Below are 14167 nucleotides of genomic sequence, written 5' to 3'. Positions count from 1 at the left end.
GCAAATCTAAAACTATACTGAATTTTATTTTTCAGAATCGTGAGGTGCGTCGCGTCAAAAACACCGATGTTCGCCTAATCGATTTCGGTTCAGCTACATTCGATCATGAGCATCACAGCACAATTGTATCGACACGTCACTACCGTGCACCGGAAGTTATTCTTGAATTGGGTTGGTCGCAGCCCTGTGACGTTTGGTCAATTGGGTAAGTGAATTGTAGGAAACAAAAAATCAACACTTGAGCGAAACACATTGATCTTGAAATACAACCCCTTAGTCTGAGTTCAGACACGGAAACTTTTGTCGCGGCAACTCGTTACTTTTAGGAGAGGGCGAACGACGAGGAAGGGGAAGGGCACCGATTTGCTCGTGCTCGGGCAACACGCTTTGTGCTCTAGTTCGCCTGAGTTATTCAAGTTGGCGGTTCACAGCTGACAACAACAATTGTATACAAAAGAGAAGTTGCCGAAAATGAGCAACAAAAATGTCCGTGTCTGAACTCAGTCTTAGCATGAACTTATGTATTTATGTATAAGTAGTACTTTGAGTATGTATTTTTTGAACGAATTTCCGTCATCTCTTATCAAGTTTGGTATGAAGGCAAACCGGTTTCAGCGTTGTGCCATTTTCATTTTCTTCAAACCAAACTTGACAAGCAGTGACGGAATTTCGTTCCAAAATACATCTATCTTCCCACACTTTCGTACAAATAAACCAACACCCATAAATAGTTCGTGTTCAACTACTAAAACTATAAATTTTATTTTAATCCTTATTATTTTCTCTACTTTCCATACAGCTGCATACTCTTCGAATTATATCTGGGCATCACACTCTTCCAAACGCACGACAATCGTGAGCATCTCGCGATGATGGAGCGTATATTGGGCCAAATACCATATCGTATGGCACGGTAATGCAAAGCTAAACATGCTTACATATTTAAACGTGCAGTATACTTCATAAAATTCGATTAATGTTTAGTAATCATTGTCATTACAGCAAAACAAAAACAAAATACTTCTATCACGGTAAGTTGGACTGGGATGAGAAGTCATCGGCTGGACGTTATGTACGTGATCATTGTAAGCCATTGTTTAGATATCAAATGAGCGATACAGAAGATCATTGCGAGCTCTTTGATCTGATCAAGAAGATGTTGGATTACGAGCCATCACAACGGATTACGTTAGGTAAGTGAGAATGTGGCATGCTAATGTGAGACAATATAAAGTGAAATGTCAAAAAAAAAAAAAAAATTATATATAATATTTGTCGTAACTTGAGAGTGTTGTTGTTACTGTCCGTGGTACTTTTATTGTTAAAACAGTGAAAGTGATAAGAATAAAAATATTTTAATACACTTACCCTATGCTAATATCGTGAATTGCGTGAGCATGCCGACCTCGTAGTGCTTTGAGTAGCATTCAATTTTAAAATGATTTCTAGGGTTGGAAAATTATTTTAAAATATTTGCAACAAAATATATTAACAAGCAACCGTGAAAGATCAAGCTCGTTTTCACTTTGAATGTTAATTATAATTTTCTAACAGAATTTCTCACAATAATAATAACAAATTCTTTGTGTTTGTTGTGTTTTGTAATCTCCTGCAATTGCATTTCATATATAAAATAACAAGGTAAGCATCTCTGGAAGATCACACTTTAATATATGCAGTAAGTAAACAAAAATGTGTACATTTTTAATGTTCACGGTAAAGAAATGCAATTGTAGGGCGGATATTTGAAACTTAAGCTTCATTAAGTAAAAAGCAGAAGACGTCTTTTCAGACTCGAAAGTATATCTAGTGTAAAGTTTCAAGAAAATACATACTCATGTTATTATTATAACGAATTTTTGCTGGGCATTGCAATGACAAAAAAGTGTGTGGTGAGATAAATATTTTTTACGCCTACCCTCAGTCGGGAAAATGAAGCGCGCTTGTAAAAAAAAAGTGCCTTCAAACAGGGCTTTTGCACTAAGACCCCTTTAGAGGCTGTAGAAGATTTTTAAATAGCCTTAAAGGCTGGCAAGAAAGTGTTGTTCCAAAGCAATGAAAGTAAAGTAAAGAAACACTCGCGTTAGGCTGTGGCTAGTCCTTGCAAGAAAAGGTGTTAAGAAACGACAGAGAAAGCCCCATCGCTACAGAATGTCCGAAATAAGGGCTCCTGGAGGAAGTTTTTTTCCCAAATTTGCATCTGGTTTGTTACAAATGTAATGGCGCAGGTTTATTTAATGTCCAATTATATCACTAAAACTTTTATCATTTCAATGACCAGAGGAAATTCGACACTAGACTAGCAGTAACAACGGCGCTCAATACAAGATTTAATATTTACTGTAAAGTACTGAAATTTTACTAAAGGTGTCAATATGCTAATTATCAATTCCTTTTCATTTCATTTATTGCGAAAATATTAGTACAATAAGATCCCGTAATTTCTGCAGCATTGCCAATATCTCTTTGCTCCTGCAACATGCGTAGTATATATGTGAATATATATACCAATTTTCATTGCTCCACGAGCTCTTAAAATTGATTCTAAATCGATATCTTGAATCGTTATTTCACACTTCATGAGAAAGCACAGTTGCTATGAAAAAGTTTTGATATTTGGCACGCGAAGCGTATTTCAAAACCTTTAGCCGAGTTTCAGTTCTTTCAAGGCAAACTAATCCATTTTACATCAATAATATTACTAATCTATTTTCTATTTCATTACTCTTCCTCTCTAGGTGATGCGCTACGACATCCATTCTTCGACAAGCTCCCACCGCACCAACGCGTTGGCGACGTCGGCAACAATAAGCAGGCCGTCTCTTCGGGCAGCAGCAGCAGTCGTGAACGTTCGCATAGCTTGTCAAGATGAGATTTAGCGCGATTTGGTTATTGTTAATTAAAATTAGAATTGCAACAAGGAACAACAGAGAAAAAAAAGAAGGAACAATAAACAACAACACGAACTACAAATATACAAACAAAATATGATGCAGCAATGAGTAGAGAGAAGAAAAGGCAGGACTTAGGCGCAACCAGCGAACAACAGGGGATGATGACAATGGTGCAGCGCAACAACCACCGTACCAGAATCAAACTTTGGTGAAGAGAAAAAGACAAGACTTCTTCATCATCACACAATGTCAACCACAATTAGGTAGCAGTGAAAATAGCAACAACACACTTCCATAAACTAACTACATTATAGAAAAAAAAAATTCGCAAGCATACAATAACAATAGTAAGGAACAAAAATAACTTATATACAGCAACAATTAGAAGCAGACAGACATACATAAAGTTCAAGGTTGTACTACATAACATAGGTACAAGCGCAATTAATATTGCAGGTACTTTTTATAAAAGTATAATTTCCTGTTTTGCATGCAACTCAACATCTTTGCTATGCTAAAGAAATCGTAGAAACTGCGAAAAGAGCTGAGCAATTTAAAGCGCTACACATACTGAATTTGGCGAAAATAGAAAAAAAAACACACAAACAGTAATGCATACATGTTTGCTTTTTTCGCTTTTGCGAAATGGATGTTTTACTTAAAACTTTTATGTGAAACTTAATTCTTCTAATTTGAAGTTACTACCCGTGCGCCATACTTTGGAGCGTCACTTGCAGCATACATTCATATACACTGCATGTACTATCATCACTATTTTGCGCGTACATACGCATACATATGTACGCTTACTTTGTACTTTACACAGATACATATATATTTTGTATATTTTGCCCCCTCACTTTACCACATGCAAATTTCAATGAAATTTCAATGAAATTTGCTGCCTTTGCTTTTAATGTGCGCGAGTTTGTGTGTGCGTGTGCAAATAAATATGTAATCACTCAACGCCCGTCCCCGTGGAAAAGCCTACGAAAATTTTTAAACAATAAACACTAGCAGGGCAATTATTTTTAAAACCATTATTTGTAAATTTTATTACAAAAAATTGAGATAAATAGAAGGCTAAAAAGCATATCCCATTGAGTTTGTTTATTTTTCTGTGCTCATCTGACGCAAATCTTGATTTTTTATCAAGAAAGAAAATAAAAGAAAATTAAGCTATAATTGCATGCGTCACCAACTTTTCATTTGAAGAAGTTATTTTATTATTTATATTGGCTTTCCAACTAATTTCGTATTGTGTATGTAGATGTTATTTTAAGTAATTGTGCTGCTAATTTTTACTAGGGAGAAATTTCAGTTTCAGATTTCATAGCAAACTAGAGCTACACCAGACACATACAGTGAATCAAATTTGTTCAGGTGCGAAGGCAATTTCACTGATTAAATTGGTAATTCTTCATCAAAGCCATATCTTGTATATTCAGTTTTTTTTTTTAAAGCTCTTTATAGGTACGTCTACGAACGTTATGCTCAGCGCTATCTGTAAATGCAACAAATATATATTTCGAAGCATTGGTTCCCTATGTTCTCCGCTAGTACGTTGAAATTTATTGATTTTAGATTTTATAGACGCTGGAGTAGCTTCTTACTTTGCCAATTTCTCGGAAATAAAAAAATTAATTTCTTGTAATATATGACGAATTTTTTGAAATTGAATATGTAGAGAGCTGCTGGGAAAATTAAAGATTTTAAAGAACGTTTACATATAAAAAAAACATCACTACGATACTACCAAATGAGGATGATCTCTGCATATGTACATATGTTAACGTACTTTTATTATCTCTAAACTTCATTCTATACATATGTATGTATTTGGTTAAAGCTTTTGCTCAAGATTTCATACAAATTGTTTGCGGCTGATCTGATTGATTGTTGCATTAGCATTAATAAACGAAAACGACACGTTGCCCTGGAGTACACGATCGCTTAAAATACATCGTCGTGTTGTTGCATGTAGGTACATAAATATGTTTGTATTAACCATTGTAGCTCTGCGCATTAAATCAGTTCGTATGTATGTAAATATATTCCTAATATATCGTTCGATCAATGCATGCCTGCATACGCACATCCACAATCACACTTATGTACATACACAAACATTTACTTGTCGTCATTTGTGTCACATGCCGTTTAAAGGGTTCTATGTTGTATTACAATTATAATTAAGAGTAACCAAATCCAGAGTCGTTCGTAATTCGAACTAAATTAGATCCCATTTTATTTGTATGTTTCGTTATGTTTGCGTATTGATTGTAAATGTGCATACATATACACAATTACATGACAAAGCTCCAAACTAAACTAAAACTGTACTGTATCTAGATCGAAATGGGAGTGAATGGGAGTAGAAACTTTATTTGCAATATTGCAGAAGAATCTATGGAATCGAATTGCAGCACTACGGCTATGTGGGTATATAGGTATGTATGTATATGCAAACTCAAGTACAAGACCATCACCTATATGTACATATATTTCAAACAATTTGAGCTTAAAATTTTATTTAAGAAAACATGCAATCTAAAACTTATGTAATTTGTTTGAAGCCGAGCGTGTTAGGTACTTGTGTTTGCGTTTTTTTTTGCATATGTACGTATGTATTCATGTAAGTCATATTTTGTAAACTTAAGCAATAGATAAGACAAATATGTATAAGCACAGGACACGCACACATAAGAAATTATGCATATACTCGTATGTATAATGTATGTATAAAACTACATATACACACGCAGCGTGCGTTTAAAACACGTACATATGTATATGCGATATGTATGCGCATATCGTTTGGTTATATTCAATATATACCCTCTATTTGCAATTTTCACGAAAACTAATCTGCGATGTTAGAACCCATCTGGAGCTTAACTGTCACCACTAAGGTCATCATCGATGACAGTTAAGCCTAAGGTAGATTTTTATTTCTAAATTTCGTTTTGAGCAAATTGCAGATAAGAGGGTATTGAATATAAAGCCCCCTCGATATGTTTATGAATGAATTGACTTTTAAAGAGTTTTAGTTTTGGCTTAAATTGCCTTTTGACAATTTCTCTACATTGATTGCCCTGAAAATTAGTGCAATTGTTGGTTACAGTAGCACGCAAGCGTCGTAAATTTTGAGTTTCGTTTGAGTTGAACTGCACTTTCGTTTTTAGATAAAAGAAAATATAACAATTGCACTTAAGTTAAAATCAGAACGTGTGTTCAATAATGGATTTATATAATATTTAAATATGAATAATAAAATCAAATAGCAGAACTGAGCGTACCGTACTGTAACATTTTAAGTAAACTAGTAAAATCTAACAAACAAAAGTGGAATAAAGTTTAACAAAATAATTACAATGAGTTGTTAAATGTAAAGTCGTAAAACGAAGGTGATGCGCTATGCGCTTGCGCGTGTTTTAAGTAAATACATGTGCACATAAAAGCAAGTGAGATATTTTCATAAATATATACATACATATGTATGTAGATCACTGTTTGGTACAGTTTATAAATAGAATTTCAGTTATCGCAAAATGAAAATATTAAAATGCTATTCAAAATATTTAATTCATACAGATAAAAGAACTTGACTTGCGTTTTTTTTTTTTTTTTTTTTTTTAATTAAAAAGTGGTAAGAAAATTGGCATCTAAATCGTTATATGTACATATATAATGAATTGTGGTTATATAACAATTTATATCTGAAATTTTAATAATCATAACAATTGTTTTATTTCGCATTTTTGTGATAAACTAAAGCATACAAGTTTATTAAAATTACCTCTTGCAGCGAGAAAGTGCTCGCAGTATGGCACCAGTGTACATACACACCACCCTAAATGAAAGATCCAAAAAAAAAAAATTAACTATTTGCCAATTTAAATGCAAATTTTGTATGTAAAACAAAAGAGAAAAGAAAGAAAAATGAGTAAAGTCAACTAGAAATCGTTCATTATTCTACAATGGAGCGAAGCGCAAATACCCTCTCCAGACACACTCACATATATTATACACACACAAAAAAAAAAAAAAAACTTGCATACATAGTCGTTTCTAGTTTAGTTTGTTTTTTAATGTTTATTATTTAATATGTCATTAAGTCATAAACAACTGAATAAATAGCACATACTATCGAAAAGTACGCGTGCAACCATTTAAGTCCAAAATGTAAAATAATTTAACTATATTTTATCTAATGTGCTTATGGAAAAATGTATGAAACAAAAAGTAAGCAACCGCCAAATCAGACAAGAAATTGCTTATGCTAATGTCATATGAAAATGGTATAATTTATGCAAATATATTGCAATGCAAAAAAAATTTTACTAATAAAAAACATAAATATTGACATTTTGATTCTCAATTCAAATTTGACTTTAGTTTTTAGCTGCATACGTATGTTCTAATTTCATATAAACATTAAACATTATAAACAACACATACACAGTTAAATATACTATATCTATATTTAATAATACGGAAAATCTTATTATTAAAGTTTATGATTATAAAATGAATAATTATTAAAAATAAAGAATTGACAATGAGAAATTGTATATCGCTGATTTATTTATTGCATAACTACATACCTACTACGAGTATATTGATTGGTTAGTGAGCAGTATTAAGCGATTAATACCAAATGACATGAATTTCAAAGTTTTTGTTACATAACGCTCCTTTCTTGCCTTGCCTAATCTATATATTAATACGCTAATATTAATTTTGGCGGCCCTATTGGACTGATTTTGAAGTCGAAAACACCACTGGAAAGATATGACGAGCTTTCATGGTCCCAAAGTTGATTACGGCTACAATCGCCATGTCAAAACACGCCGTATTTGGGTATCGTTGTTGTTGCAAGCTCTTCAATTTGAGTCAACTTTTCAAAAGCTGATTGGAAAGGCTTCGCGGAATTTACTGAAAGCACGTTACCCACACCAACCGACGTTCACTCACGTAAGCGTAAGTACCGCGGGGTTGTCACAGCTTCTGCAGCCCGCTTCCGAATTTTCCAGCTGAAGCGGCTGTTCTAGCCCATGAGAGTGAAAACCTGCGTCAGGCCGATCCCGGAAATCGCCGTATAAGGGATCTCAACATGGAGGTATATGGCAACTTGTGAACGTGCATAAGCGGAAGAAGTGGGAAGAGCATCTGAAGACCTGCAACTTCTCTGTTGTGAGCAAGCTTTGGTAAACCGTGAGGTCACTGTCCAATCCGACGAAGCGTGACGACAGAGTCAAAATCTCTTTCGGTGACCGCGCCTTGTCGGATCCGGAGCGATGCGCGAGCTATTTTAGCCGACAGTTCACGCCGCATCCTCCGGCGGGCAAAGCCAAACGTCGAGTGACCAGAAGGCTGCACAAACTGCTAACGCCCAGTGCGCCTCTTGTTTTCACGGCGAAGTGAGGGTAGCCATATGGAAGGCGAAAGCGATAGGACTATTCAAACCGTCCAACAAAGAAGAGTATTATCCTCCGATAACCCTCTTTTCCTCGGTTGCGAAGACACCAGAGGACCTTCTACTCCCGCACTACACTAACCACCTAACCCCAGCGAGGCATCAGCATGGGTTCCATAAAGTGCACAGCACAACAACTTAACGCCATAAACATCCAGATAACTCGTGGCCGTGGTCGACATTTGTCAATAGGTTTTAGGGGCAAAATTAGGAAACCGAGAAAAATTTAACAGGGGCACCACGGGGTGGTGTCCTATCCCCACTATTGTTTAATTGCTGTATTTCAAAGCTCTCTAACCACTAGAAGGAGTCACTATTGTCTCTGATGCTGACGATTTCTCGATAATGGCATCAAGGAATGGAATTGATGACCAGTGCTCGAAAGTATACTATTACCTTGCCGAGCTTTCTCGCTTCTTTACAGTCCCCCGCAACCTTGTTCACCACCTGCACGAAGGAGGTCAGGCTGCAGCTGGGTATTCACGTCGATGGCGAACCCATTCCGACGGTGAATAACCAAGAATCCTCGGAGTTACCTTCGACAGTATGTATGGCGCTCCTAGTCTCCGGTTAATATGAAGAATGCGGCAAAACAAAATATGGTGGTATGTAAAGACATATGTATGTGTGTATACTTATGTACAAAATTTTAATCACACGCTTAAAATAAAGTATCAGAAAATAAATTAAATTGCTAGAACCATAAGCACAAATAATTAGCATAACAATTTATCCATTTTTATTGTCCTTGCACTCTGGTTTGGAGTATTTGCTCTTTTCAAATAGCATATCCTTGAAATGCTTATTCCGTTTACTTTCCATATTGTAACGTCGAAAAATGTCGCGCCTATTCTCCAGTGATGTCGTAACATCTTGGCAATCCTTGGATGGTTCCATAATTGTCCATGAACCGAAAATTGTATCGATGCCATCGCAGACACGACAATAGCCTGGAAGCCACGGACACAATATTGTACAAATATCCCATGATTTTTCAAAAACCTACCTATAAAAGTCGCCACAGTGTTAAGCTCGCGATTTTGCGTATAAAAATAGAACGGACCACCTTGCTGATTCAGTGCGCTGCCCATAAATTTCCAACTGGTATCAAGAATGTGATGTGCCTTCGGCGGTACACGTTCGCCAACATCAATCGTTAGCAGTTGGTTGTTCTTCTCAGCCATGCCCAGTCGCCTGTCTGCTGCCTTGCTTAGCGCAATATCGAAACGTAAGCCCATCGCGTAGGAGTTCCAGGAGCCCACAACATCGCAGGTTATACCTGGTATAAAAGAAATACTCGTATAAAACCGAAGGCCTATCAGGTGCGCTGAAGTCATAGCATTACCATCTGGTTCACAGTTATCGTCTGCTGGTTCAGCACTAACACCCGTTCTGCATTGTTGCATGTGCTCCAGCTTACCCAGCACCTTGTCTAGTACACCCGCTATACGCATGGCCTCAGCTTCACTCGACTGGGCTGCACCGCTTACAGCCACTGGCGGAGATTTTGTTGCTGGCTTAGGCTGAGATGGATCTTGTGGCTGTGCTGAGGCAGCAGTCGATGCAGGCGAAACTGAAGATGTGGGCGCTGGTGCGGGTGCGGGAGCAGGCGCAGGTACGGACGCAGGTGCTAGTGCGGGAATGGCACCGAATAAGGCATCTTGCATCATAAGCGGTGTAGGCACTCCTGATGAGTCCGGTCCAAGTAAAGGTAAGCCCGCGACTACTGATACTTCATGTACTGGTGATTTTTTCGCAGTTGGATTTTGGTTGAGCTTATTGCTGACTGAAAGTAAGAAATTAATTTTTCATTCTTTGATTCTTTTCGAGCTTACTGCTGAAATCGATCAATTTTTGTACTTCTTCGCCCAGCTGCGGATCACTTTTGGCTACATAATCTAACGGATTAGACATGGCCGCCAGCTTCTTGGCCAAATCCAGCGTAGTCATATTCATTTTTGAGGCAACCGTTGCAAGCATATTCTTCGGCGCTGTACCCAACAGTCCCAAATTTGCGTCCACCGTTTTAGTGAGCACCGCCGGATAGGAGGCGGCAGCTGTTGCACCAACTCCATTTGACGCGCCTGTCATAAAATTTAAGGAATCGGCACCGAAAATGGTGGTACCTAAATCGTCAGCACCCAAACTGCGCTTGTCCTCTTGCTTGTCCAAATTGTCAATAGCTTTGTCGATTTTAAGTAGAATATTTGATCCTTCAAAACTGCCCGGTGCGTCACGCGTGTCTCCCTTCATACTTTTCGCTTCATCTAGTTGCACTGCTTCGACTAAGCGCTGCAATGTGGGCGAGGTAAGATCCTCCGCGGTCAGTTGGGTGTATGTGCGACAAATGCGTTCGTTGCTCTTCTGGTATAGTTCTCGCGTCAATTGATCTAGTTTTTTCTTGTACTCTTCATAGAAATCTTGCTGTGCAGCCTTGTCCGTTTCACTGCGCTTTGGTTTGTATTCAGGCTTCGTGTTTATAAATGGCAGCTTACCAGGAGCCTCACGCCCACTGCGGTCAAACACTTTTTCGCCATCAAACCAAAGCTCATTGCCAAGCTTATCGAGACGTCTCTTATACTCCTCGTATAAGTTCTCTTGTACAGTTGAGCGTTTTCCGGACCCACTAACCCCCGTGCTCTCGCTGCTGGTGCGCTTAATGGCTTTAGCCGGCTCCATAAATTCGTTGTTGAATTTATCTAAACGACGCTTGAACTCCTCATAGAGGCAATTGCTAACAGCTGAACGTTTCTTAGGTTTATCAGTTTCGTATTCGATTTGTGGTGGCGGTGCTGTAACCCCCGGACTATTTACGTTGTAGTAGAGCTCTCGAAAAACTTGGTCTAACCGTTTCTTGAACACATCATACAAGTTACCATGGTAACCCAACTCGGCCTCTTCGCGGGACTGATCCGGCTGGCCGGGTGAGTTCGAGTCAGTTGGTAAGCCAAACTCTTTGGGATAACTAAAGTCAGTGGGCAGGTTAAAGCGACCGGTTTGTGTGGCATTTGTTTGCTTCGTCTTATCGTCCTCTTTTATTGCATCGTCTGCACTAGGCAGGTCGTAGGGGACATTTTCCTGAGTATCGCTAGCTTCTTTGGGTTTTGTGACTTCGTTCGTCGGACTGTCCTGACTTGTTATGTTGTTCTTTTTTATTCCTTGTGTTTCCTTTGATTTATCCGCTGCTTGCTTACTTATTTGTCCCTTCTTCCTGCATTTAGCATTTCCCAAAATGTTCATTTGCATGAACGCGAATATCAAGAAACAAACAGTTAAATAATTCATTGAAACTAAATTTATTTCTTATCAAATATTTTTTTTTGTTTTCATTTTTTCTCTAAAATCAAAATATTTTCAATAAAAAGAAACAACCAAAAAATTTGTGCACATGTTTCGTAACTGCCGGGAATTTGCTAAAGCTCCACTTCAAATGATTACTTAGGTGCATAAGAGATTTTACTTAGTTGAACGTTTTCGGTACGGGAAATAGCTCATCCCAGATTTGGTATCTTTCAGTGTAAATGCCACCTTCTGAAACAACCAAATCCTTTCCTATTACTAGGTAAGGCTTCTTATCTCTGGAATACAGTGGCCATGTCAAATTTTTCAAGTATTGATCGCTCTCATTATTGGGATCTCTGAAAAAAAAAAAAAAAAAAACGAATTTAATAAATTTAGAAAATTGTTTAAAAATACACAAAAACTGTATCGTTAAATAAGTCAACGGATTCACCAGCCGTATAGCGTTAAAACTTCAAAATTAAATTTAACTTTTAAAAAGGTGGCAACCATCTTAAAACCCAAAAAACTCCAAATTAAGTTTACGATTAAAGTTTTAAACTAAACTCGGCAAACCATTTTTTCAGAGTATTCTGAACTGTAGAGAATTTTTTTTTTGCCAAATTTTCTAAAATCAAATAAACTGTGCACACTTCGATTCTTTTACGAATGAGAAGAATTTCTTGCAGAATTTTTTTCAGAATTTTATTTATTTTTCCTACAGAAATTTCTTTACGAGTTCGTGTCTTTGAAGATTCGTAAAAAAAATCGTTACAGAAATGGTATACTCCTAAAGATTTCGGGAACTTTGGTTTGCAGGGAAATTCTTGTCACCGTTTTTTTGCTTTTTGTTTATGGAAAAATATATGAAAAAGTTTAAATTTGTCAGTTATAAAAGTTTTGTCACCGATACAGAATCGGGTTATTAATTAAAATTTAATATGATATTTTAAACATGTGGTAACCCTTGTAAAAATAGTTAAATTTCAAAAATTTTCAATATAGCGCTTAAAGGTCTATAAATCCCCTTTTCAAAACATGTTTGAATCTGATTATACAATAGTCAAGCTGTTAATGGATAAGTGCATCAATTACGAAAACAATATTTTTTTGGCTAAATAAAAAAGGAAGATTCTGAAGCTATAAGAAACCTATTTTAATAGGAGTGTATTCGTACTTAAAATTGTCCAAAGGTAGAGAAAACTATCACAGCTTCTGCGTTATCGTACCCAAAAGACTTGCAAAGTAGAGGAAATTGAGAGAGAAATCAGTCATTGAGAGCTGGAAAAATTAGTCTGTTCCTTTGAACTTCGGACTAAAACCTGTGGAACTGTCAAACTACAATTTTACTCTCTCAAGTGAGAGTAAAAGGAGAACAGATACAGAAGCGCACGGGAACGCAAAAAGCACTATTTCCTGTAAAAACGTCAGTCGGTTTGTTTACATGTCATTTGTACAACACTGATTTGGCTGAAATATCACTAAATAGTTATTAAAATCAATACATATTCAAACATTTCGTTGTTTACTTCCATTTTTTTTTTTACAAATATAAGGTTCTTTGCTTTCACCGCTTTTTGTTTTTGTCTGCAAATGTAAATCAGCTGATCGTTTGACACTTTTCATGAACTTACAGGAAAAAAAACTCCGGACTAAATCCTGTAACTTCTGACTAGGAACAGTTGCTCAGTTACCCTCTCAAAAGTTTCCCACTTACAGGTTTTATGTCAATAGGAACGACTTCCTGTAAATTCTGACTAAATCCTGTAAACCGGACTGCTATTGGAACAGACTTAGGGCCGGTTGTTCAATGTCTGGTTATCACTACCACTACACTATCGACGATTTCGACATCATGCATATAACATGTGATCGATAAAGCAGTCGGTGTACTAAACCGGAGCTTCTACCTCCGATTTGTGTTAATCAGACATTGAACAACCGGCCCTAAATGTTTACTTGCGAAAACCTGCAAGTAGAAAATTAGCTGATCGCAAATATATACATAAATAATAGAAAATATATAATTTTTTGCATATTTTGCACTTTTACTTTTGTGGATATTTTGCCTCTTTAAGAGCGAATGCTGCTAAATTTTCAGAATTTTTGTTGCTAATTTATTTTGTCATTTGGATAATACGAGCGCACATCTCATGTTGTACTCGACCCTACCTAGGACCCTACACTTTACACAGGTCCTTAAGTACACTGACAAACTCCAACAAGTGCATATGTGCTTATGTATCTACAACGTATGTCATACTTCGTCCTACACCTTAAGATACAGAGGTTCGAGTTGGATATATGTAAGTTTACTTGGAGTTTTGGATAATCCCAAATTAATAAAAATTAAGGGCTGCGTTTCTTTATACATTCCGGATAATCCCATTTCACAGCCGGAATAAACAGAATGCGTTTGAAATATACGTCAACATATCATCAGGAACGTTCTAAAGAATAAATAAACAGAAAAGTTTATTCCAAACGTTCAGAATGAATAAAGAAATTCAGCCAA

The 14167-nt window shown here is 36.7% G+C and overlaps 2 protein-coding genes across 3 annotated transcripts in view; one reads left to right on the top strand and one right to left on the bottom strand.

The window, feature by feature from the left end:
• Window positions 1-35: 35 nt before the first annotated feature.
• LOC118736992 (serine/threonine-protein kinase Doa-like) lies at window positions 36-7389 on the top strand (the record flags this gene model as incomplete). 2 transcript variants are annotated; one of them, XM_036467205.1, is given in 4 exon segments in its annotated part: window positions 36-205; window positions 800-913; window positions 1003-1193; window positions 2739-7389. In XM_036467205.1, coding segments are annotated over 4 exon segments (609 nt in total), but the record flags the coding sequence as incomplete, so codon positions are not given.
• Window positions 7390-8904: 1515 nt separating this feature from the next.
• LOC118738100 overlaps window positions 8905-14167 on the bottom strand; it is a 27327-nt gene continuing 22064 nt past the window's right edge. The window contains exons 2-5 of the mRNA XM_036469022.1: window positions 10209-11663; window positions 9719-10159; window positions 9380-9652; window positions 8905-9323 (exon numbers count right to left, since the gene is read on the bottom strand). Coding sequence (XP_036324915.1) covers window positions 9103-9323; window positions 9380-9652; window positions 9719-10159; window positions 10209-11663 — 2390 coding nt within the window. The 3' untranslated portion in view covers window positions 8905-9102. The remainder of the gene's footprint in view (window positions 9324-9379; window positions 9653-9718; window positions 10160-10208; window positions 11664-14167) is intronic.

Source organism: Rhagoletis pomonella, unplaced genomic scaffold (assembly GCF_013731165.1).
Source record: "Rhagoletis pomonella isolate Grant_MI unplaced genomic scaffold, Rhpom_1.0 Rhpom_scaffold_00004, whole genome shotgun sequence".
Lineage (NCBI taxonomy): Eukaryota > Metazoa > Arthropoda > Insecta > Diptera > Tephritidae > Rhagoletis > Rhagoletis pomonella.
The sequence above is the reverse complement of the archived record's forward strand: the minus strand, read 5'-3'. Positions and strand labels throughout refer to the sequence as shown.